General features: G+C 27.9%; 1 protein-coding gene across 1 annotated transcript; it reads right to left on the bottom strand.

Moving 5' to 3' along the window:
- Positions 1 to 79: 79 nt before the first annotated feature.
- LOC111041849 (multiple epidermal growth factor-like domains protein 8) lies at positions 80 to 27,880 on the bottom strand. Its single transcript, XM_022326287.1, has 41 exons — positions 27,749 to 27,880; positions 27,403 to 27,683; positions 19,557 to 19,720; positions 17,638 to 17,921; positions 17,374 to 17,552; positions 17,062 to 17,288; positions 16,746 to 16,858; positions 16,434 to 16,678; positions 15,911 to 16,174; positions 15,015 to 15,152; positions 14,750 to 14,933; positions 14,400 to 14,680; positions 14,159 to 14,310; positions 13,874 to 14,083; positions 13,605 to 13,799; positions 13,230 to 13,540; positions 12,985 to 13,096; positions 12,675 to 12,927; positions 12,386 to 12,587; positions 11,987 to 12,178; positions 11,742 to 11,918; positions 11,416 to 11,598; positions 11,108 to 11,292; positions 10,819 to 11,030; positions 10,469 to 10,753; positions 10,172 to 10,381; positions 8,386 to 8,569; positions 8,063 to 8,244; positions 7,581 to 7,725; positions 7,332 to 7,512; positions 6,872 to 7,100; positions 6,604 to 6,773; positions 6,369 to 6,540; positions 6,079 to 6,309; positions 5,633 to 6,011; positions 4,224 to 4,680; positions 3,818 to 4,127; positions 2,277 to 2,437; positions 2,025 to 2,195; positions 1,705 to 1,945; positions 80 to 784 (listed from the first exon to the last, which is right to left on the bottom strand). The coding sequence occupies exons 2-41, from the start codon at positions 27,590 to 27,592 to the stop codon at positions 380 to 382; spliced, it is 8,766 nt and encodes a 2,921-aa protein (XP_022181979.1). The 5' UTR covers positions 27,593 to 27,683; positions 27,749 to 27,880; the 3' UTR covers positions 80 to 379.
- Between the last annotated feature and the right edge of the window lie 22 nt (positions 27,881 to 27,902).

Genomic DNA, 27,902 nt, shown 5'->3' with positions numbered 1-27,902 from the left:
CATTAAATTATTTCATTATCCACGTATATCTACTAAAATATGGAAATATGGTAAGTACGTTATATTTATTGCATGTTTAGGCGAGTTCTTAATTTTTATGCACGGGCGCTAAAATTAAATGCGTTGGAAGGATGAAATTGCGATCGGAATATCTACATGGGCCGCGTACTACCAGGCTCACAGTAATTATTGTAGTCGGAGCAATTATTGCGAGTGGGAAATACTGATTAAAACGCCATGTTTACGGATTATGTTACAACGTATTATTATTATTTTTTTTTATTATTGCATACAGTACAATGCCTATTACGACCACAATCTTATAATATACCTTACAAATGATATTTATACAATGCGCGGAGACAACGGTTAACCGTGATCACTGGGGCGCGTTTCTCCTTTGTCTAGGACCGGCGGCGTTGTTGTGATGGTGGTGGTGGTGGTGATGGTGGTGGTGCCGGTGCGCGTTGGAAGCGTAACCACCCCTCGGGTTAAGCATGTTCAACACCAATGTGGAGCCAAGCGCCAGCCTCGTGCCGGCCGACTGATGGCCGCGATCGGGCAGCTTGATCAGCAACGTGGTGACCGCTGCGTTAGCGTCGCTGGTCGGTTCAATCGCCAACGGCCTGATGTCACCGAACCTGGCCACTTGGCTGTTGTTGGTATCCAGCTGCTGCTGTGGAGTGCTGCAGTTCAGTACGATGGCCACGAATGCGAAAGGTCTCTTGGCCATGTGCAACATCTCCACGACCTGTTGCCGACGAGCTCGTCGCATGTCGGCTGCCTGATGGGCGAAAAATAAAAAACGAAATTTTAAGAAAAATCCACTTTATATTGTTATCCAATGTATACACAGATTATAATCTATCATAATATAGTGTTCAGTAATTACAAAATGATATTTAAAATTCATTTATAAAAATCACGTTGACGCAGAACAGTTGCATACTTATATCATTGATTAAAACTGTATATATAATCAATGCACATCTTGAGTGAAATTTAGAGGTAAAGCGCTTATTATATGATCGAAATTAAATAATACTTTAGAGAAAATGACATAATACCCTTTATGAATACAAAATGAGTGTCAAGTGTTTATCTTATAATTAAAGGTACTTAGGACCTAGGTACATATAAAATAATTTTTATACACTTTTTTTGAACTATTAACTTTTTGTAGTATGTAGATACTTTTATATCTAACTTATGGGCACATTACTTCTAATATAGTAGTCTTAATATTTTACATATTATCAAAATGTAAGCCAGAACAGACGTCTAAACTCTAAAACCTTCGCCCTATTCAAAGGATATGTAAGTTCACTGTATCAATAGAAATACTCATACAAATAGGTTCGTTATTATAGAGTATGAGCTTAATGACTGAATGCCTGGAATTCTAGCAGAAGATATAATATAGGTAGTAATAATATTTTTTTATCTCTACTGTAAAATTTGCTTTTTGTGCCCTACATTACTTTACTTTCAGTACCTAGTACAGATTTGTATTTAGCTAAAGTAATGACTTTGATACCAACAATTATTAATAACAGTAATACTAATTAATTAATTAAATTATAAATGACTATTGTCATAGTAATTTTTATGAGTATTGTTTAGTAAGATTCATACATTTCCAGTTTTCAAAATGAATGACAACCCTACAGCCTACACATGTAGTATATATATGGTATTATTTACTTGTTTAGCTTTCCATCCAACAACGCATACGGCAAGAAACAAAAAGAAGCACGAAAAAAATACAGAGAAAAACACAAAGAGATCAATATGAAGTTGGTCTTGTCTAAAGAACACTGTTCCGTAAGTCGGGACGGGTACTAAATGAGTGGCTTGAGCAGGTAACGACGAGATTGCTAACAATGCCATGTAATATCTTGTTGCTGATAGGTCATGTTTATCATGTGGAAGTGTAATGATCAATCTGTAAAACAAATGATATAATAATAGTATAATACATAGGTTATAATATAATATAATGTATATTTTGACTATTAACAAACCTATTGTTGACATTTTTCACCATTAACAGAGACATACTCTTTTTCAATGTCACATACGTAGATAAACCTTTGGTTTTGTGCTCTTGGTATGTAAATAAATGTTTACCCTTTGAAGAATTTGAGCTACTACTCACGCGTTCAATTGTTTCCATTTCACTAAACCACTCAAACCTGAAAAATGTGGCAAGTTTATACTTTTAAAATAATGGCTCGAATTATCTATCATCTAACTTCATTAATGAATAATATTACCTTGGATCAAAATCAAAAACATTCCTGTTAAGTGACTTATTTTTAGTAACTATGAAAATATCCTCATGTGATGTTAAGAAGAAATCGACAGCGCCTTGTGTTATGTCAACAGTTATTCTGATATCAACATTCATAAAACGTGGTTGAACAACAAAAAACGACTAATACAAAAGAGAACACTATTAAAAAACAATACTATGAAACATAATACTCTACTTTTAAGATAATTTAGAAGGTTACATTTTTTTTAAATATTATAATTTGTAATAATAACATAATAGATTAAGGACTAGTAGTTTGCTTGACAAATTAAAATATTGTTAGGCGCAAGAATTATGTGTATCTCAATAACTGTGAAAAATATTGCAATATTAATCTGTCGTAGCGTTATCAATACCCAAAATGATAAAGTATGAATAAAGATATGAATTTATTGCAACATTTAAAAAACATGAGGTCAGTAATAAGAATTATTATGAACAGAGAAATACTCAGGTAAATTATTGTAGAATGATTAACCAGTGATGTCTATTTTTACTTAAGGGAGCTGGAGCTGTTGCGTATTTAGTACAAAAACATGTCTTACAGAAAAAACTCTCACGCTCTGTAGAATAGTAACTTAGTTAGTTTTTTTTTTATATAAAAGAAGAAAATATCTTGCAGATTCTATCAAAGCCTGATTTACAAAATTATAACTATAGAAGCTAAAATATACATTTGAATAATGAATAATATTTGTTATTTTATAAGCGTATTTTTCTAGCACTATTTAAAGTAGTACACAAATTTGAGATTTAATTAAAAAAGTACTCATCTTTTAGATAAAAAAAATCATCAAAATGTTACATATCAATGAGGCATGAGAGATTTTATTGTGAAGTCATTTTTGTTCATATAATACAAGGTATCAATCCACCCTAAATAGATATCATGCAGTAGATTTGTAGACAAATATTATAAAGTAACAACTTAAGTATAAAATATAATTTTCAAGTTTTAGAAAACTGAGGAAAATTGGAAAACTGGCATAGACACCTTTAAGCATTTGATAATAATTGTATTTTGGACGGAAGTAAGGAATTTTGTATAAAAACAATTACATCGCTTAGATTAAATTAGAAACCAACTAACTCTAATTCAAGATTTGAAATTTTAATTTTTACTAGATGTAAAGAAAAATATAGAGAAAATAAGAAATATATTCCTCAAAATATCAGAAATTGTAGTTATAGTTGAGCTCTATTAAGAATTATCTTTTGACTGATGTGATTTGTCATTGTTAATAGGCTTAACATCTTAAGAAGCATACCAGCACCATATAGTATTAATGCAATAAAAGTAAGCAATATAAGTTCCAAATAATTTTTTTTAAATATTATTTCTATGACAAATAGTTATTTAAATTTTCAAATGTGATTTGAGATATTTACAAAAGCAACTTTATGGATATTATTAGTAAAAATGTTTATAAACATTCTAAATATCTTTCTTTAAATAATAAAGTACACTTAATGAAATATAATATTTATTTAAGTGCATACCGTTTGTCCTGGATAAAGAGGATTAGGTTTTGTTTTACACTCATCAAGCAGTTTGGCATCTAAGCAAAACCTTAAGTCTACACTCATTTGTTTATAACACTGATGGCCATCAGTTGGTGTTCCCATATATGATTCTCTACACTTTGAACACTGTTGCATCCAACACAGTTGAACGGTATTTTTTAATGTTCGGTGATGAGGTACGCCCCCTGACTGACAGTTTGTGTCACTTTCAGTATTGTTTTGGCAATCACATTTTTCTCCGGTAATTGGATCACATGTACTCCCGTGACCATGACATTCACAAGGTCTACAAAAAAATATGAATGGTACATAATATTAAATTAAATTAATGATATAGTTTATTGAAAACAATATAAATCCATATTTAAAATATAACACTTGCCTACAAGGATCTCGATTATCACTTGAACCTCGAAAATGACCAGATAAACAACCTGAACATGTTGGACCGGTTGTATTGTCCATACAATTAATACAATATGCATCAGAAAGAGGGCCATCATTTTGCATAAGATTAGTATTAGGATCATTTAAAATACTTAGAGCATCAAACGGTTCATTATCGTATTTTTCAACACATACTTGAGCATGCCCATTACAATAATCTGAGCATGGTATACATTGGCCATGATCCACTGGGTTACCAACATAAAATAATTTACACCGTTGACATTGAGAGCCTTGAGTGTTGTTTTTGCAACTCAAACATTCTGTTAAGCGATCAGGACCAGCACAATCAGAGTGTCCATTACATTCACATTGTATAGTACAATTGGAACCAACATAACCAAAACCACAGCGACAGACATCTGGTTTTATACATTCGCCTCTGACACAGCCTGAAAATAAATACAATACAATACAAGGTTATTTTTATTATTTGCATTTTAATTTTGTTTTGTAATACGTTTATTTATTAATTTATTCCAATATGCGGTTTAATAGTGAACTGTGGTCACCGTATAATGATTTAAGTATAGTATGTAGTCTCCAATACAAATGTTATTTATAAATTTATAATTATTTATAAATGTGATTTTACATTAAATAATCAAAATAAAAATATTAACATGTTTGCAGACTGTTGCAGATTATGTATAAATACTTGTTGAAACAGTAATCAAATTGGAGTTTTAAAGAAAATTTCATAAAAATTGAAAAATTATAAATTATCAATGAACGATTTACACGTACTTTAAACAAGACACCAATTGACGTTACTCAACTGGTTATGCAAACAATTTTAAATCACACCATTTGCAGAGAACGTATTAAGTATTATAATTGTATAGATTGTAAAAATAAAAATAATTTATATAACCATTACTATAACTATAACTTACACAACTATGATTTACTTCAGTTGAAAGTATGTTTTAAAATTCTTTTACATATAAATTAAAAAGTTCACTATAATCAACTATACCTACTAGTTGGCATAATCCGCAGTAATACACGACAAACAATATAAAACCAACTAAACTGATGTTATTGATAATAGCACTGATTTTAATAACACCAGGGAGATACAAAGATAAAATATGTATCAATGAAAGGTATAAAGAGAAAATATATTAAGTAATTTAAAATGAAAAATAATATAATAATCATAATGATGTGTAAGGGTCGCCAACTGGTCTATCTTTAGAGGAATATTGGTTGATATTATTAAAAATTAATATAATAATATCAGTTGATAACAGATGTAATCTGATAGACATATTGATAGATTGTCATACATATGTAAAATTATTAATTTTAATTTATGAGTAGTATATTTTAATTTGTCACCTTGTGTACAAATTGGAATACATTGAGAATTATCATCAGGTTGATAACCATTGCCACATACACAATGGAAACCATCAGCAAGATCAACACATTCTTCACTTTCTGAATTGCAACTGTGATGACCATTTACACATTCATTTTCTGGTGGGCAAGTTATATAATACCAAGCTACAGAATCATTTAAGGCTGATTCTTTATTTAATAAAGCTACATCTGTAGACGATGAAAGCGCATCATCTATTCCATAAATGAAATCATGAGATTCTAAGTTTTGATAAGCTGCCATTTTAGGTTCAGTATTTAAGTGTTGAAGCAGTTCCTGACATGAGTGGTTGGGGCCGGAAGCTGGACTAGACATATAACCTTCCGTACATATTCCCTGAAGAAAGAAAAAATTAAGTTCTGTAGTTTTTCAATGAAAATATTTTTAAACTAATTGTATTTACCTGTCCAGTTTTGTTCAATACATCTAAAGCACACCATCCACAATGGGTATGGCGGAGACACGTGGAACATTGAATATAGCTAGAACAAGGTTGAGGGCAACGATCTATATTACCACCACTAAGAACAAGTCCACAAACACCCCCAGCACAGTACAGTGGTTGATAACTAGGTGATATGCACTCATTTAATGTAATTGACCAGCGACATTCGTGCCAGCCTCCTTCTCCACCCTAAAAGATAAAACCCATTTTAATATAATTATAATTTATCCCCATTAAAAATATTTTACTTGAGATGATAAACATGTTTCACAAGATTTGTGAGCAGAACAACGTTCTGGACAAATGGACGAGTTTTTTATTTTGATATTTGACCGTTGATTGGGATCTAGACTAGAGCAACTCCAATCATACAATAACCCACCATTTGAAAGAGTTCCAAACTCAGATGTATGCACTTGCCTAAATATGAAAAATAATTTATGATGACTGAAATAAGTAGTTCAAATTTTAGTAAATTCAAACCTAGTCCATAAACAATTTCCTTGCTGATGACATTTTTCACAATTAGTTGCCATGCATTGAATATTTGGACACATTTCTACTTTAGTTACTGTTTTACATTGATTATCACAGCTTGAAGGGTCTTTAACACATTGTCCTTTAGTACCACAATTTGCACACCATGAACAAACCTAGAAATAATTCGTGAATATTTTATTTTATTATTTTTTTTTAAATACATAGTATGCTAAAATTAAAAAAAATATTTAATTTTAAGTTTATTGCTTACATTTGAGTTTTCATAATGATTATTAGGCCATGTAGCTAAACAATCAGTACATGTGGTGTATTGTTCACAAGATCGACTAGATATCCAGTTTGAATTGCAAGATACTCCATTATTTGTTCGTGATGTACCATTAGTTGAAACACAGGGATTAAAGCCTGGACCAAGATGAGTAAAACAGTAACTGACATTTGTTCCTATCACTTGACAAAATGAACATCCAACCAGTGATCTAATCAAAATAACGAAAACAATAGATAGGTAGTAAAAACCTTTAGAAAACGAGATTTACGTTTATCCTCTTCATAATAATTAGCAATACAACTAATATAACAGGGCTTTGATAATTTAGTTACGTACATATTTAAGTAGGTAATAGAAACAAAAAAAATTCTACAATACGATTAAATTAATTTAAAATATTTCAACATTATAATAAATTGTATTAAGTTTAATTTCTGACCTGCATTTATCTCGTTTACCAGACCACAGGTTACAAAGGTCATGTGGCAATTGAATCCTTGTTACACGAGATTGTATATCGCCTGCAAAACCACCAAGAATGTACATAGACTTTGTTTCTATGTCTAATGTCATTGCATGAGCATGAGTAGGTGGTGGTGGCAAACCAATAATAAATATATCTGAAAAATACGAATATATTATTTCAATTTTCATTTGAATTGCACTTTTTATACTGTATTAATTTTACCTGGAGTTAATAAACGTATCCACTGGTTACATGCATATGAGTAAGCAATAAGTGTATCATTTGTACTAGGTGGATCAGTCCTTCCGCCAAAAACAAACATATATTCATCTGTTGTAATAGCTGAATGTAAAAATCGTCCCCTTGGCTGAAAAATTGAATAAATACTTTTTAGATGGCAATATTAATGACAAGTATTGTGAAAAATGTAATCATGGTTGAAACGGCAAATAAATTTGTGAATGCTAAATTGAAGAAACTAATAATTATTGTTATTATAAGTATGTATATGAATCCGATATAACTTGATTTGAATATTACTTTTGGTCTATCATATTGTATGATTAATAATAACAACAATATGAACTATGGTATAACATAACAGATGATACATTTTTGGGAACAAAGATTGTTCAACATCCACTTTTATATTATAATTTATACAATTGAAACACATGTTTACAACATTTAAACTAATTACTTACTAGACTATTTTTTGGTGGATTATAGTCTTTGAAAATAGGTAAAATAGTCCATATTTGTAATTCGTAGTTAAGTGCGAATAATTTATCTGTCATTATTGTTTGATTAACAGAGTAAATATATCCACCAAATACATACAAACTATCAGTTGGCCCATGGTATACTGTACTATGTCCATAAATTCCTAATAACCAAAATGTTAAAATAGACACATTATACATTATTTAACAGGTATAGCTAACAAATTAAATACATAAGTATTAAGAAAAAAAATGTCTTTATACTACGACTATAAATTAATTTTATTATTTTCTGAAGCACTTACCAGCTGGTCCATATCCACTTGTTTTAAGCTTTCTCCAAACTTCTGTTTGCATATCAAATTCCCATACATCTTCAAGGAAGCCCATATCTGGACTAAAACCACCAATTAATATAAGACTTTCTTTATCACCAACAGATCGTAATGTAAGAGTATGGCCGGCCAATGGAGGGGGATCCAATTCTGTCTGAAAAATTCAAACACCGTATAATACAACAATAAAATATAATTAAAAACTATACATATTTTCTACACTTTTCAATGAGTCAAAATGATCCAGAACATATCTCATCAAATTTTTCAACATATCACCTCTCCTAAGTTAATTAAATAAAATATTCTCTTTTTGAACAAAAAACAATAAGAATAAAATGGAAAAAATAAATAGTGGCAAACATCAAAATATTTAACAAGTTTCTAGGCACAATAACAAGCAATGTGATATGAACACAATTGTGGAACAAACCGTACGGCACATTTTACCTCAAATATTTTTTTATTCAAATTGAATCATAAGTTGTAATAACAAATTATTTTCTGCCAGTTTATTAATTCTAATAGTGATGACCAGGGCTAGGATTTTATAGCATTTGCTAATTATTATAGGATACAGGATACATATAAAAATAATGAGTGAGCTGTACATTTTTTTTATTCACTAGACTCCAAATATGAAATTTTATAATACTATTTTTTGCATACTTGAAGTATTTTAGATTTTTAGTGTTATTTTGACTAAAATTTGAACCAAATAAATGTATAGAAGTATCAGGGGTTATAGGGTACGAGTCATAGCTTAGTGTTTTAGTGTTTCATATACTTTGAGAAATTAAGGTAGGTGCAGATGGGTAATATTTGGTTACTAAACATTAACAATACAATTATAAATTTAAGAAATAGTTAAAATTTAAATTTAATAAATTAAGAGTTCTTTGTGCTATTTACTAATATTTTAAAAAAAAATTGTTAAATATATTATTTTTGTGCATATTTCAGTTATTTTAAGTGCACCATATTATTATGTGCATGCATATTTTCAACAATTTTTCATGTTTCTGTGAACTAGTGAATATTTTTATACATATCAAAATACTTGTTTGTTAATACTTAATAGAATATAATAGTTCTAACTATACCAATCATATTTTAATGAATAAGCTAGCATTTTATATTAAAACATAAATCAATTGTGGGTAATGCTGAGTCAACACAGGACAAGAAAATAAAACTAAAAGTAAACTTAACTTTTCCCTACATTGATGGGACAAAATAAATGTTTTTAAAAACAGAAAAAAATAAAAAAAGACCGCGTGGAACTGGCACAAGGTATAAGCTATTTTATTCGGGCGCCATACCTACATGATGTTTTGTCTCCGTCTTACTAACTTATGACATACAAAATGTGTGTCAACTGTTAAGCAGTCCAATTTTATGAAATAACCCAACGAAAGAGTTTACCTATTATCAAAATTAAACAAAATATGAATATTATCTGTAATTTCATCGAGTTTTTATGATATTAAAATTTTTAAGAAATTATGAACATTTAAAATGGGACAGTTTAAAAATTCTCATGACTTGCTAAAAAATAAAATATTGTAAAAAAGCTCAAGGAGAAAGCACAGATAATATGCTTAAATTTGATAATAGGTCAATTCACTTTATCAAGGCTTCCTAACAGAACTAGAATTGCTGAATATAAATTTGTTATGTTGTATGTTCAGAGACAAAACATGTGACTATGACATCCTCTTAGTAGTTTAAAACTAATTATATCAACATTAGTTACTTGTATCCCTATCCATCTTTGATCTTTTAAACTGAATTTCCAAAAATCTGATAAAATCTTCATTGAATATTTTGTAGAACGACCATAAGCAGTTTGAATTTGCGTTAGACCTCCATAGACGTATATTTCTCTTCGAGAATGTACAATTTCAGCTGCATGGAAATATCTTCCGTTTGGCATATGAGCGTCATTTGTGCCATCTACTGTGACCTTTTAATAATATTCATCATATTATAAATAACTCAAAAAGGGTTTACAATGTTTTGTTCATTCCAGATTTGAATCAATGTAGCTTACTTGCATCCAAGAATTGTTTTTAGAGTCAAACAAACGTATATCATTTAAAGGACCATGCGATAATGAATAACCTCCGAATAACCACAATTGACCACGCCTTGTTGCAACTACTGAATGTCCAAATCGAGGTAATGTTTGACGCAAGTGATCTAAATTTTCTGATACGTGAGCTGAGTTAAATAGATCTGTAAATATAAGTGGTTGCCGCAAATGACTAGATATAGGAACTGAAATTGAACAATCTTCTCCTTCATAAATACTATCACAAATACAGCGACCATATTCCTAATAAATAAATAGAACAATCGTCAGTTATTTAAATCGCTAGAATTTAATAAAAATCTACTAACATGATCACATTTTCCATGGCCTTTAGCATGATTACAATCATTTGGACATATTAAGTCTTGGCAAGTTACTCCAGTGCTTCCTTTTTGACAGACACAGCGGTTATGATGACATACTCGGGTTGAGGGGCAGAAGTCTGGACAGCTTAACACTACGTATGTAGCATTAAACCCTTCAGTAGGTTCAGATTGTTTGTAATAAACAGTCATCACACCTAAATTGTTAATTAACTGTTTAATTCAACATTTTAACATGTAAGATAGAAATATCTTGTGTAATATGCAAGCTTACCAGTAACCCCTTCTATGGTTAGAGGATACTGAGAATCTCTGGTACAAAATACACCAAGAGAATGAGCTGGGTGTGTTCTAGACATAGACACAAAATTTGGTAGTCCATCATACACATAAACACTGTTCATACCACATGGAACATTTATATCATTATCGATTGTTAACTGTATTACATAAGATCCACTGAAAACATAACCAGGGAAATTAAATACTTAGAATATTAATATATTTTAGAGACTTTTATTTTATAAGTAGTATTTATATTTTAGTTCTTTTTGTACAACTAGAAACAAATTATGAACTTACATTGCAGTTGAATTATTACGCATGTTTTCAGGATCAATTATCCAGAGACATTCTTTTGATGGTGGACCTTCTAAACGTGTTTCCCAAGCACTGACCTCCACAGATTTTGATCCAAAACCTTGAGGCCCCATACCAGATAAAATACCTCTGGCCATACATTGATGATAACAAACATTCCCATTTCTATAAAATTAAACAAGTTTAGGAAAATAACATCTTAATTTGAAATCAAAGCATAAAAATAAATTTAAAAATATCTCAAATCATAAATATTATTGTTAAATCATTTATTTATAAATTTTAACTTATTAAATAATAATAATTACTTTGGATCTCCAAAAAATCCTTTCTTGCAAAATTGACAATTATCTCCTTCAGTATAATGTTTACAATAACATTTACCCGAATTAGAATCACAAATACCTAATTGTTCATCACCATGACCATTGCAATCACATTTGTGGCATCCTTCTAGTGATGTTGCATTACCATAACTTCCAGCTCTATAAAGTAATTATTGGATTATAATGTAAGTATAATATTTTTTTTAAGTTCATATTATTTGACTTACTTGCAATATTCGCAAAACTGCCCAGTGGTCCAATCTTGACACTGGTCACATGTACCAGGCCGTTCGTTGCAAGTTGAATGATTATTACATCCACAGTTAATTGCACAATCAGCTCCAGTCCACCCAAGATCACATTTACATGTATAATCAGGTGCTCCAATACAATATCCATTTAGACATTTATGATAACACCTACAGATTTAGTTATATTTAAGAAAAATATAAAAATTATGCTGTTTTATTTTAGTCTTAACAAAACATAATGCTGGTATTACATTAGTTCAACATCTGTCAATCAATACATTTTGATAAACACAATTTCCACCGATAAAAATAAAAGGAAAGTATTTATTATTTGACTGTTGAGAAACCAGTAAAATACCAGCAAAAGAGACTTACGTTCTTGTACATGAATGTTTTCCATCGCCAATAAAACCTCGTTTACACTGACAGCTATATGAACCTTGAGTATTGGTACATTTGGCTTCTTTATGGCAATCGTGTAGCCCTAGACCACATTCATCAACATCTGGACATTGTGCATATGCCCAACTTGAGTCTTCTTCATAAGTATTGTTGTTCATTATGTACGAACAAGTTCCTAGAAGATAATAAATATAGTTAAAATATTCTTAATACACTTATTATAATTTACAATAATATTTGGATCATCAAACAATGCACATACCTATAAACGGTTTACTAAAATCCCCTCCTGTACAAATCCCTTGAATTGGGTTACCACTGTCATAACACCATCCACAACCAAGAGTTTTTAGACAACTAGAGCAATTCATACTTTTTTCGCATGAGGTACATGCTAAGTTAGGTTTATCTATTTGCATCTGTCCTGATCCATAATAATGAACACTTCTATCAATCCATTCTCGACATCGTCCAAATTGATATTCTGATGTATATTCAGAAAAATGGAAACATTCCTAAAAATTATGATATGTAATTAAAAACTGAGGTACAAATAAATAAAAATACTTTACATTTGTTGCTCGGCACCAAACACATCGGCCACTGTCCAAGCAATCAGAACATGAGTGTCTATTTGAACATGGGACTGGGCATGAATCAATAGACACAACTCCTTCAGATAATCTAAAAAAAAATGGATAGATATAATCAAAACATCAAAATAGTTAGTATAAATTGCTTCTAAGTTATTAAATAATCTTAAATGGTTCTATTTTAACCAGTTTTGATAAAATAAAAAAGATCTTTGTTAACAAACCTTCCACGCCGTTCACATTTGGCTTCTTGACTCCACCATTCACAATATCCACTTTGAATACAGTCAACACAATCCACATGATTAGAACAGTTTGGACATAGCTGAGGTGATATAACAAGATACTTCCATTCATTAATATCATTATTACTATGGCAAAAAACTGAATCTGTTTGATTTCTTGTGGTGCAAACGGATTTTAATTCACACCATGCACAATTAGCATCACTAACACATATAAGACAACTTTGATAGCCAGCACATATTGAGCTGTCTCGGCTATGATATGGTTCGAGATAATCCATTGTAAAAGGCTATTTATATTTAAAATACATAAATAATTATTAACATTTAGTATTTAATAATAATTGTAAATACCTTTGAATTATTATGTCCTTTATTGTGTTGTAATTCTACTATAGAGGTACCAGTGTTTTGAGAATATGTTATATTTTTATGAGTTGTTAAATCTAATAAGTATCGTTCAGGAGCATGTAAGGGTTGATCTTCAGTAGACCACGATGAAAGTTGTAAACATTGCCAACCATCAGCTTTCAATGTTATATTGATTTCCTAACAATTGATTTTAGTTGATAAGAAAAGATAATAAAAAAACTTTAATATTAAGAAATTTTGAATTTACTTACTGGTTGGTACATATATGGAGATGTCATAATAAGTCGGGTATTTGTAAATCGAGAGCATAATTGCAGTTGGTCTTTATGATTGTCCCACATCTGAGGAAATCTCAAAAATCCAGAAAGCCTTACAACCATTGTACCACCAATCGATAGATCAGCTCTAGACATTGGTAAATGGGTTGAAACATCAATGACACTTGTATTAACAACTGATACCTATAGCAATTATTAATTATTTTAAAATAATAAGTAATTATCATGATTATTAATAAATAGGAAAGTTGAATTTACTAAGTCTGGCTGTGAAAAATTTGCAGGATGTAAATATTTGAAAAAAGTCAACCCTGATCTTCTATCTAAGGCTCTGCAATTGTCTGGATAAGCAACTTCTATTCCTCCACCATTAAAATTATTGTTATGCAGACCGCACACTTCATAATTATCTGTACAAATAAAAATATTTAGATCCATAGTTTTAATATTTTTTTATGCATAAATATTAAATAAATATAAAATATAAAATGGAATTTACCATTTTTATGATGACATCGACCGTCTTGTATACACCAAACACATCGACCTAATTGCATAATATGGGCAACTGAAGTGGTTGATTGATTATTGCTAAAAGGAGTACTTTCCCCATGAATTAAACATGAATGACAATCAGTTAAAGCAGAACAGATACCCGGGCATCTGGTTGTTTGTAAATTGGTTGTACAATTTATACCCCCATTACGACCATAACAAGTATCGTCAGAAGAACACCACCCACATTCAGGATTTGCTGTACACTCTTGAAGACCTTTGTGCCTAAATATTTATTTTATTGTTAATATTATTTAGGAGTATTATTTATATATTCTGTTTAGTATTTATTACCTTAAGCACATAAGTTCTAAATGATAGGAATCATTTCCAGTTGGAACTAGTGTTGGTGGTAAAACAAATGCTAACAAATCTGAGTTTATGTTTCCGCGATATCCACCAACAATAATTAATGTATTTCCGTTTCGGACATCAGATCCGTGTCCAAATACACCAAACATTTTCTTATGAGTGAACTCTATAGTGCATTTATTGACAATTTAAAATGTAGAAATAGAAAAATAAATAAATTCAAGATAGAAACATTTTCTTAAATTACCTTTGTTAGATAACCCGAGCACATCTCGACTAAGCCATGTATTACAACTAAGATGATACAGATATATTTCATTGTCATAACAAATTTCTTCCTTGGCATGCCTATGTGTATATCCTCCAAAAACAACAATGTAATTTCCTAAAAACAAAAGGTTTGATAAAATCAGTGATATTATTTAAATTAATTTATTAGGGTTAAGTAGCCCACACAAAGACTTAAAAATATAAAAAATATAGCCAATAACATAAGTTAAGTCATAGTGCATAAGTCATATCCTTTAAACAGTAAGTTCTAAATAATAATATTAAAGAATATTTACAGAATGTTTTGCTTCGATCACTGAAGGGCAGGATAGTATTGAATAACCTATTATAAAAAATTATTCTGTCCATACCTTAGTTTGCTTAAATGAATTAAAGACTGTATAAGCATTTATTGAATGAAGTTACAATTGTACGAAAATGACAAAGTTTAATTTCTAAAGCTACGAATTTCTAAATAAGCAAACGATTTCAAAACAATAACCTTGTTATATAATTTTAAAAGTTCACTATCATTAGATGACAAATATTGACTCAAGATTTCTGAGATTTTTTTATAAAACAATATATTCACTATTGAATTTAATGTAAATTGGTCCACAGAACACGATAACATAAAATTATGATTAAAAAGATAAATTAATATTTATTTATTTTAAGACTTCATGTTCTATATTAATTTTAAAATTTCAATAGAAATGTTAAAGTAAAATTTAAGTTAGGTTTGGTATAAAAATTCTATAGATATAAATATGGAGAAGGAGAGTTCTTAAACTTAGATCATAGTATCAAATAATATGTTATAAAGTCAAAGGTCGCTTCACATGGAATTCTTAATATGAGTAATATACAAACCCATTATATTTGCAGAGTGAAAAGCTCGTTCGGTGGGTACATTTGATGGTGGATATTTTATTTCAGACCAATGCTTTGTTGGTATATTAAAAATAAACATACGATCACTAAGTTTTGAAAACCATGATGCGCTCGTGACAATTCCACCATAAATAATGAGAGATTGAGAACGAATATCATATACTGTCGAATGAGCTGCCACCCGAAAATTTAATTCTTTGCCACCTCTCGGTTTAATTTCTTTCCATTGTTCATTCTCATCATCTAAATGCAAAAACATAAAATTTTATAACATATAAAAAAAATTATCATTGAACAAATTTTAGGTAACATATTATGACTTTTTAAGAACATTTAGAAATGATACTTGATACTTGTTTATTTTAATACTAAAAACAAATAAATTGAAAGTTTTATTTTTTTGAATACGGACTATACTTAATTCCGGCATTGAAAAAATAATAATAACGATAAACATAATACTATTTATTTTATTTTAAAATCACAAATGGTATTAAATTACCTGTATTAAGTTGAATAGAAAATATCTGAGAAGAAAAATATCCTTTGCTATTACTACCACCAACTAAATAAACAGTATTTGTATGTTCCACATATGTTAGAGTATGTCTTGTGAGAGAGGGTGGTATTACGGTAGAATTTCGGGCTCGCAAAAACCATTTTTTTGTATATATGTTATAAAACCATAGTTCTCCTGACAAACCCTTTTTCAGTTTACCACCATACATGAGAAATCCTCCATGGTACCTAAAAAAATATAACATAATTTAAAAAAAATATTGAAATAAATTTTTTCATAAAATATGTTACCCACTTTGTTGCTGCATGACCAAAGCGTGGGGCTGGTAATCGTTTTTGTTTAATTTCATTCAATATATGTTCATTATTTTCATCATTAGGAAACTCAAATGGCGAATGACGAGTATTCTGAATTGTGAAAATAAACATATTTAGTAACCGATAATTATAAATAATATTTACAACAATTCATATAAATTCAAAGCACAAGAAGTCAAGAATATTTTAAGTACTGGATATTTTAAGTTAATTTATTTAAATTTTATTTAATAAGATTGCGATGTATATCAACACTGAAACACTTATATATTATATTAATAAAACAAAATTACATCATTTTGATGTTCAAGGAACGTCGAATCGTCAGCTAGTGATACAAAAATATCATGTAATACAGCTGACCATGTTTTGTTCCGTCTATGTTCATTTACACGACTAGTATTATCAGAAGAAGAGTATTTAGATCGATTTGTTCCAATTGTCGTATCTCCTAACTTTGCAGTCATCAGAGCATTTATGGTGGCTGATCCAATGGAATTGACGGTTGTGTGTAAAGGATCTATATGTGTACAGCAACACAAATGAATATTAAGATATACTTACAAATAAATAAATATTTACTAATTAAATTAAAATTATCTTACCTATAACATTATCATTTCGATCGTACCACATAGAAGTGTTAAACCGAAAGACAACAAGATCACCAAGAATATTATTTAAATCATATCCACCAAAAATGTATAAAGAATCAGCCTCAGAAATATACACAGCTGAATGGGCAGCTCTAGGATGTATTCCTCCCTGATACAAATCATGCCATCTAAAATTTAACAAATGATGAAAATCATATTTTATCTCGTAAATTGTAAGATAATATTTTAATAATGAAAGATAAAATATCAAACCTATTGCCTGTAGAATCAGAACTATTCAATGTGCAACCCATTCCTGAATAGTTTTGTAAGCAATGGCATCGACCTTGTTTGCACACACCCCTGTGAGGTTCACCACATTTATCCGGACATAGTTCAGTTGCACAGTCAGGTCCACCCCATTCATTATCACATACACAAAAATTTCGAAGGCAAAATCCATGACTTGAACAATTTCTTGGGCAATCGGATACGTAATAGGAAGCTTCGAAACCTTCTAATGCATAATTTGTGTCACTGAACAACAATATTAACATCTAAACATACAAAACAAAATATACTAAAATAAACTAAAAAGTAATAAAAATAATAAGAAAAGTCATGAAAATACTTAAATAGGTATAGTAAAAAATTTAATATTTAATAATGATGAATTAAAATAGAATCATAATGTATTAGATAACTATTTTAAAAATGTATCACATAAAGATTAAAGCTGCTGATTAAAGTGATCCAGAGTTAAAATCGATATAATCAAGATTCAATTTTGAACTAAATACAAATTATTGGATATTCATAAAGTCTATTTTATACTTTATAGAACATAAATCAAAAATAAATCAAAAATGTAAGAGTTATAATATTTTAAAGTTAAAACAGTGACTTTTATACTTCTTTTAACTAAACTTTCAATTATTATAGTTGAATTCTTTTCGCTAAATTCGTAACAGTTTAATTGATAGTTTTATATAAGTTTAGGAAAATCATTTCTATTATCAACAATAAAAAATAAGTAACTAAGACATAATCATCAGATCTATGTATGTCTTAGTATTCTGCTAAAATAATAAAAAATCATTAAAAGAAGACATAAATATTGGACATAGTAGAAGGGTTTGGGCCAATACAGACATTTTTACCATTACAATAATTAAAAATCCTTAAAACACTTACAATCATTTTTGAACCACCCTTCAAAATACAATTTTTAAATTTTGAATATTATGCATTTTAAAATGTTAATAATATGAATTTTACTGAATACATAGATTGGCTTATACAGTTACCAAAAGATGAATAATTTTAAACAAAAAACAAAATACTTAATATTTTTGTAGCTTGTTAATTCTTATTGATGTGTGCGCGATAGACTATATTAAACTTTTTAAATCTGGCCACTTGCACATAAATTGAAATTTAGATTTTCACCATTTGTGACTGATAACTAGATATTCAAACAAACCTTAAGATTTAGATAAAACTGCTTACTTAAACTATTAGTATATTAAGATTTCGAATTTTGAATTTTAAAGCATTAAACAATGAAATTTAAAAAAATGAGAGCAAAATATAGATATCATAATGTATTTCTACGTTAAGCGTTATAGGTAGTAAAAGTAATTTAATAATAATTTAGAGTTTAAAATTAAGTATTTTAACATTTTAAATAGATTGAATAATCTAATTTTTATATTTTTAGTAATAATTTTATAAATCATAATAACAAATTATACTATTAAGACCTGTAGAGTAAATAAGTATTATAATACTAATCATGGCAACATTATAAAATTATGTTTTAATTTAATTTTGTTGTCATTGTTTGGTTGCTGTGGTTGCTTTAGGAAGTAACAATATGAAATTGTTAATTTTGTTTCCATTTCGTTATAAATATTTTATTTTATTTTCAGTGACATATGAACAATAAGTCTTGAAATACCGATAATTGATATTTTGACTGAATTTTTCAATACCATTTTTAGTCGGTACCATCATTATTTATTTATTTAAAAATACCTTTCAACACAATTTGACTTGCTAAACTTGAATAATATTTCAAATTAAATGGCTTTGTTAAAAAATATTTAAATTGGTGTCAATAAATCATCTTTTAAACAATATAACTATTGTTTTTAAATTGTTATCATTATACATTCAGTAAAAATACTTACAAAACCGGATGATGCTAATATCGACTGAGGTTGATTCTTTCCACTATAACTTCCAAGGAGAGGCGAATTAAATGAATCTCCATCATAAACAAACACATAGTCATAAGAACATTCGGTATTTAGAGTCTTGAACTCCAAAGTAATAAACTGATTTGTACTATTTGCTAAAACAAGAAAAAAAAATACCTATAGTTAAAACATTAATTTTTATAGAAGTCTTTAACAGGTAGATTTAGAATCATTTGTAAGTTTATACAATCACCATATTTTTTCAACGTACAATATTATGAATTTTTTTTGTATGATTTATTTTTTAATAGCAAAAATTGAGTTACAAATTTAACTAAACATATTCACCAAGTGTTACCCATATATATTATTATAAAATGCTAGGTATGTATAATAAATAAATATTAAATAAACATGGGAATAACTATTGATGAGCCAATTGTTATATTATTTTATTTTATATTCCTAGCATAAATTATGTTGCTTTGTAAATGTAGCTTAATTTATAAATTTTATATTCTGAGGGGAGTGATAAATGTATTGATTTTACAATGATGGGTGTCTTTTATTTTCATTTTTATTTTTCTGTCATCATCTTTTGGGGCAGTAAGTGCTTTGATTTTCTTCATAAGTGCTCGTCAAAAAAAAAAACTCAATAATTCATAATGATTATGGGAAAAAATTGAGGAAACGGGTATTCTACAAATAACTGTTGATATTTGACATATTCTCTAAATTTTTTTTGTAAGAATTGTTCACACTTGGTATGATTAATATTATATAATATGTTGTCTCTTTTTCTCAAAACGTTCTCAAAACATTTGGATTAATTTTATTCTATTGTCTATTTATACCAAGAACCTATTCAGACCCTTCTACAGTAAGTCGGTATCGACTCAAAAGTTAATATCAATAATAAATTATATAAATATATACTATTATAATAATTAAATATTAATAATATAATAAAATAATAATAAAATAGGATAATTTAATAAAATAAATGTAATTTTTTCGACAAAAATTAATTCAACTTACCATAAAAGCTATACATATATAATATAAAGTACAAATTTTGATGTTATTTGCTTTTTTCTTACCAGTTCAAAAAGATGCTGCTTTATGAGCTATGAATTTAATTCATATAACACAGAATAAAATATATACATCACAATATACAATGCCTAAAAGTGTATGTTCTTAAGACCTAAATTAGTACTTTATATTATTTTTTTTGCTTTTTAAGATCTTTAACAAATTTTAAAGAACTAATTATTTAAAAACCATACAAATGGTATTTTTGTTTTTTAATGTTTAAATGAAATTTAAATGGAAATCCATCAGTTGACATGGAATGCAATTTTTCAAAATACAAACAAATATTATTATTGTATGATCGACAATAAAGATTTTTGTTTGAAAACTTAAAAAAAACTTAAATCTTTCAATGCAAATCAGAGGATTTAGGAAAATTATTTTAGTACTGCTTTATTACTTATTTTTATACCATATACAGTGAATTATTTACCCAAAACAGTTTATTACATTTACAGATTAACCCACTGAAAAAGAAATCACAGAAAAATTAATTAGTACAAAAATAATATTAAGAATACCAATTTTATAGTTCTTACTTCTTTTTTAAGCTTTTTTTAAAGGACTTAAGGTTTACTGTCTTATTTTAAATGATTTTCTAGAGTTTTTAAGTACTTCAAAATCCGTGATTTACATGAAAATATGTATATCATAAAATATACTTTGTAATATAACCGTCATCTCTCAGAATCATATTTCAAATGCAATGATTTATCATTGAATTCTAATTTAACACATACATTACAGTGGCTTACTCAATGACGAAATACAATCAATACCTACTGTACAGCAATGCAGTTAACTTCTGCCCATATTTTTAAAAATTGTAAGCCATTCAATTCTTCAGATTTTGATATTAAATAATGTTAAAAATGTTTATGAAAAAGATTGATACTGAAAAGATTATTTTATTTTTAATCTATTGTTATAAGAAAGAAAGAAATGTTTTCACTTTGATATCAATTCTTTGAAAGAGTAAATTCCATTTATTTCAAATGTTTTTGTTCAGCTTATTTAGTTATAAGCCTTGATGGCAGTGGCACCGAACTACAAAATTAAATGTATGGTGAGGATCTACAACAACCAATCCCCTCCCACTCAACGATATTAACCAACGACTTAATCAAATTTTAAACTTATCACAAAAAATTTTCTACCACTTTTATTTTATTTTTAATTATCTTTCTCTCTTTTTTCCAACTAATAGATACCAGATAATTAACATAAATATATATACAAAACGGGCAAGTGGGTAATGCTCTACTGTAAATTAGGAGCCTACAAAAGTCACTCTAATGGATGTGTTAAATTTTAATTCAATGATATAAAGGTTTTCAATATGAAAACGTCAGATATTTCTACGACTTTCATTATTCTAAATTACAACAAACAACTTTTTTTGTATATCTTAAATATAAAGCATATAATGGCATAATTCAAATTTTGAAAATCTTATGTGGAATATATCTAATTAACATTTATCATTATTAAGTTATTCACCGAATTATCATGAATTTACAATCTAACCTTATCTTGATCAGACAAACAAAAGGATTAGGTAACTATACATTTTTTGTTTTTCACAAGTATGAAAGGTTTTAGTCAATATAAATCCATTCATGGTTTTAATTGCCGGTTATTCATGTTTCAAAGTTTGAACATATTGTAATAGCGATATTCAATGTAATAATAACTAATTATAATAAATAATAATTCTACACAAATAATAAAAGGTTATTAAATAGTAGGTAGATTTTGTTTCAGTTAGTTTCTGATTTTGTGTAAAACATATTTAATGTTATGTAGAAATAAATAAATGGTTTTGTATATTTTGATAAATAAAATCTATATTTTACAATTTTTTATTAAATTTAAATCCTAGCCTTAATTATGGTTAAATTAAGTTATTTAACTATTAGGTATTACTAAAGTAGGTAGAATTAATTGTTGGCAAAAATATTGCATTTAAAAATGTGTGTATACAATTATTAATATTTTAAAGTTTAAAGTACCCACAAGTAATATTGTTATTCTTTGCTTAAATGTCTAATTTTGTTCAAATTTTAACTTAAAATGTCTATGGAAAAAAAACTGTTAATATATTTTTTGGTTATAGTATGAACTATTTATGAGAATCCTTGTTTTAAATTTTAAATTTTTAGCTATAAAATACAAAATAATTTGTTAATGTCAAAAATGTCTCAACTGCTTTTGAAACAATTTATGAAATTTTCTCATGCCTATTAATAGCTCAAAAAAGAGTTAAAATATTTTGAAATGTTAATGGCTCATAGAAAATGATAATGATTCACTCTTGTTAAAATTGAATGTATATACGGTATATCTGATCTATAATTAGTATAGGTTTCTTAAATTATTTATAATAAATTAAGAAATGCGGTAAAATCTCAAAAGTGATAGTTATTACAACAGAGGAAATCTTAAATGGTGGTTGAGTTAATAGACTTATTCAACAGAAGGTAGCTGCTTATAGGTAGGTATTCATAATATATAATACATTATTACTTCATCTTAAGATTATTATCTACAATAAATTTCAATAATCCTTATTTATCATATTGTTTTATATAGGTACCTATATACAAGTTAGGAAAATATTAAACAAGGATTAATAGATTCTTTTAATGGACTCTATCGTGTTAAACAATAGAAGATAATTTACTATAATTTTTATTTTAAAAGCAAGAGCTGAGAATTAATATATTGAAATCTTTAAAAGCCATCACAAATGAAGCATTAGTCAAAAGTAATTAAAGGTCTATAAGAAAATTAAAAAATTAACTTGAGTTAGTTGAGTTTAAATGTTAAATTATTTTAAATTATTTCAAATTAACAATGTTAAGAACGTTAATTTATAAAATAATAACTGATATTTAACCAGTGTTGGGTAAATTACTTTAAAAAAGTAATAAAATTACATTACTGGTTACTTCAAATATTATTATTTAAATTACGTTTGAGTTATCTAAAATAATTTTTATCACGTTACAATATTTTTTTAAAGTAGTGCGTTACAAATTAAGTTACTTTTTTAATAATTTTTTTAATCATATTCAATTTATTTCATTCAATTATTATGTATATATTTTACAATCATAGACCTAGTGATAATAGACCAATTATATACAAATGTAAAAAATGTACAATCATCTCACCTATATGGCCGTATAACCGTATATGTGGATAGGTAGTTTCCTCATAAGTCATAAATCATAATTCATTTTAATTAACTTTTATTTTTTAACCAAACTCTTTCCTTTCTGTTAATAAAGTATAAACATATTAACATTAGCTTCTAGAATGTTTAATAATATTGTTAACTATTATGGGAATCGAAAATAAATATAATTGATTCATTTTTAATTTTTCTGAAATTTCCTATAGGCTTGTTTTTTTAATACATTCAAAACTATTAATTTAATAATATGGAAAATAACTAGTGAATTTCTTCAAAGAAATTACTTTTAAAAAGTAATTTTGTTACAATTGCATTACTTTTAGTAAAATGTAATGCAATTACTGCTGTGTTACTGAAAAATTAATTGCGTTACAGTAATTTGTAATTTGTGTTAGGTATTACCCAACACTGCATTTAATACATCCAACTGTAAAACTTTAAAGTTAATACAGAGAAAAATATTCACTTAACTCAGTTGAAAATAAGTTAATCAATACTTTGCCACCCATGGGCGGATAGGCCATTTTTGGCCTACCAGGCAATTTTAAAAAGGGGCCCCACATGAAAAAAAAGTTGCTCGCAAGTACAGTATTAGATGAATTATATTACCTACAATATCAAAACAAAATATTGGACGTGTATGATTTGTCTGTTATGGCAATATTAACATCTAGAAAATCCATAAAATATACTATAACAACATCTATATTCCATTATCAATTATTAATTAAGTACCTACATCTAATTATAAAAGTTTAGTGTTTAAGTTAGGCTTTTACACTTTGAATAATATTGAAAATTATGAATGTAATAGACACATTAAGAAACACAATTTGTGTTTTAAAAATATTAGAAAATTTATTTGACAACCCCTACTTATTTTATACTGCTAAATGCTATTAAGTGTAAACATTATACTAAGATACCTATAAAATATAGTGTCTTTTAGTTAATATTCTACATGAATACATGATTATATTATAATTATCATAATAATTAATAAGCACCTATATTATATATTTAGTGATGGTTGGCAACGAATAAAAACTAACGAATAATTATTCGATACCTAGTTTTTCCAAATAAGTTATTCAAATAATCAGTACGACAAATATTTGAATTATTATTCGAATATATTTTCAAAAGCAAATTCGATCTAATTAGTACTTTTGGTAGGTCAAAATTAAAAATCCTCCAGTACTTTTAAAATAATTGGGAAAAAAAGAAAATTTGTCAAAATTGTTTGGTAATCTTGGTTAAACTGTCTTCATTTCAATGGTATTTGATTAGTTTGAGTTGTTTTCCTACAAATGTCAATAAAAAATTATTTGTCCGGTTAAAAAGATAAAAATGTAATAGGTATATACTATATAAGTTTTTATTATAGCTAAAATATTAACGATACATAGGAATGATTATTGTTTATAAGCATTTAAAGTTCAAATGTTGACAAAACCAGTGTTAATTAATAATTTGTAGTTCAAAACTTAAAAAATAAAAGATTATAATATAAAATAATATAATATTTCAAATTTGAAATTTCTTGTGTGATTATATAATACTAATGTGTCATTGCGTTAACCATAAAAAGGCTCCATTCCCAAAATACGAAGGGGGGCCCACCGGGAAATGCCCGGTTGCCCGGTAGGCCTATCCGCCCATGTTGCCACCTGGCTAAACAATGTGATTATGTACCTTCATATTTTTTTAAATAATAACCAAGCATTTTATTAAAAATTCATTTTACATTAAACAGTGAGGTGATAAGGTGACAAAAAATTGAAAAACAAAATCAAAAATCAAATTAAAATATTTGGCAGCTCAACTAGTTTAGTTATGACATAAATTATAAGTGATTAGTAAATTATAAGTTAGGCTTGAAATAAATTCATTCAGCAATTGTAGTGATAACTAGAAGAGCTATTGCTATAATTAAATTAATTAATACTCATGAATAGGGAATGGACTTTATTGATATATCAAAATATGTAAATAAAAATGTAATTATTTTTATAAAAATATGGAAAAAAAATTATAAAAATGTAAATATCAAAAAAATGCATTGGTATTGAAAATTACAAAAATATTTTACAAATAAAAGTAATACAAATGATACAGGTTTATATAACTATCAGTATTATTGCGGAACAAAGTCATGAGAATGAACATATTGATGACGGTTTGCAAATGAAAAGTTGTAACAGTTTGGTTGGAAAATACTCTTGTATTGACTAAAATACCATTCTACATCAACAGATGTGATAGGGGCAGAAATCATGTTTACTCTATTAGAAGGAGTGAATTCAATGTCCAGAGTTCCTTGTTAATATTTACTTATTAAAATATCTTTGATGATTTTAATAGTTTGAAATTCAGAATTTTTTCAATTATATTTTTTATTTTTCAATTATTTTATATTTATATGGTCCGGCATCACAAATGTCGACAATAACTGAACTAGTTCTAATCTGAATAGTGGCATGCTGCGTGCCAGAATTGAGTACGTAAATACCATTTAGATAACATATAATATTTGGTGGTCATAAAAATTACCAATCTTGTTAATTTAAACGATATATAATGTTCAGTTATCAAAAATCAATGAAAAAATAAAAAATTACTAAAATATGAACTTATTTACCAAATATGTAAAAATAAATATTCATACCAAAATATGTAAAAATATATAAAATAGATTTGGATTTATTTAAATTAGAATGGTCTGAATTGTATACATTTTTTATCAAATTAAAAATATCTTATTCCAATAAAAATATGTATTTGCAATAAAAATGTTCCCTACTCATTAACATTGCTATATTTAATTTAATAGTTTAGTGTATGATGTGGGGTATGATATCAATTTCACATATTAAATAGGCATTGATAACTTATTTAAAAAAGAATGTTAAGAGGATGTAACACCCTCATGTGTTGTCTCCGTCTTACAAATGTACAACATAGCAAAAACTGTTTTGCGCAGGACAACTTTTAACTTTCTGTGTTTGGAGTAGTGGCTCCAAAATTTCTGAACATATAGAGTAGAAAATTATCTATACAACAGCTTGCCTATATTTCAGATAACATAAATACAATAAAAGTTATTTGCTTCTAAACGTTTTATTTTTTTGTTTTTTCATTTGCTTATTTAAAATGATTGGATAGTGTAATTAAAAAAAAAGCAAGCTGTTGCATAGATAAAATTCTTCTTTACGTGTTGTGAAAATTTGGTAGTTCTACAACAAATATGGTGCGACAAAAGTTGTCCCGTGCAAAACAGTTTTGCTATGTTGTACATTTGAAAGACACATATACAAATATACATAACAATACATTTGTAAGATGGAGACAACACATGCGGGTGTGACGTTCTCTTCACAAAAAACAAATTATTCTACTTTTCATTTCACATTAAAGTTCTATGGTCTATTGGTACAAAAGTTTACACGCAACAATAGTTAACAAATACCTATATTCCACTTAAGACTTGTGATTTGTAACAATAAAAACACCCATTCTATAGCTTTAATCAAAGTAACTTACCTTTGATCAACCATTCGCAGTGAGTGTTCTGTGAGTAATTTGTTCCCGGAGGACCATGAGTGATGATTCCACTAGCCTGAGACAAAATGGCTCGGGTCTTGTCGCAAGGCACGTCGTTTGAACGAACAGCATTCAATAACAAGGTGATCACCAACAATTCCCTTGGAAACATGACAGATAATTCTCCCATTACAGTTTAACATGTTGGATAAACATCAACCGCAATTCTCATTGTCTCATTTTAGAGTCCAACAGAGTCTGTCGATGAAATATCCAATGACCTATTAAGATGCATCGAAAATACGAAATCAATAAGATGGAACGAGCTATAAGGTTGGATACCTACATAGCTCCGCACACCACCAGATAGATACGTTAAAGACGTGTTAAATAGGACGGTTCCGAGCGATATTCATAGTTTGATGTTGGGTAAATAAAAAATTATTTACTTATTTAGAATTCTGTCCATTCAATCTCTTATCACACAGTTTGTGTTTTGA

This window comes from Myzus persicae, unplaced genomic scaffold (assembly GCF_001856785.1).
Source record: "Myzus persicae strain clone G006 unplaced genomic scaffold, MPER_G0061.0, whole genome shotgun sequence".
Lineage (NCBI taxonomy): Eukaryota > Metazoa > Arthropoda > Insecta > Hemiptera > Aphididae > Myzus > Myzus persicae.
Note: the sequence above shows the minus strand (reverse complement) of the source record. Positions and strands in the feature narration are given on the sequence as shown.

Excerpts from the sequence above, each read along its gene's own strand:
- LOC111041849 (XM_022326287.1), bottom strand. The coding sequence starts at position 27,592 with ATGGGAGAATTATCTGTCATGTTTCCAAGGGAATTGTTGGTGATCACC. Across the intron at positions 7,513-7,580 it reads GATACGTTTATTAACTCCAG|ATATATTTATTATTGGTTTG; the intron begins GTAAAATTAATA and ends CGTATTTTTCAG. Across the intron at positions 6,774-6,871 it reads ATCATTATGAAAACTCAAAT|GTTTGTTCATGGTGTGCAAA; the intron begins GTAAGCAATAAA and ends AATTATTTCTAG.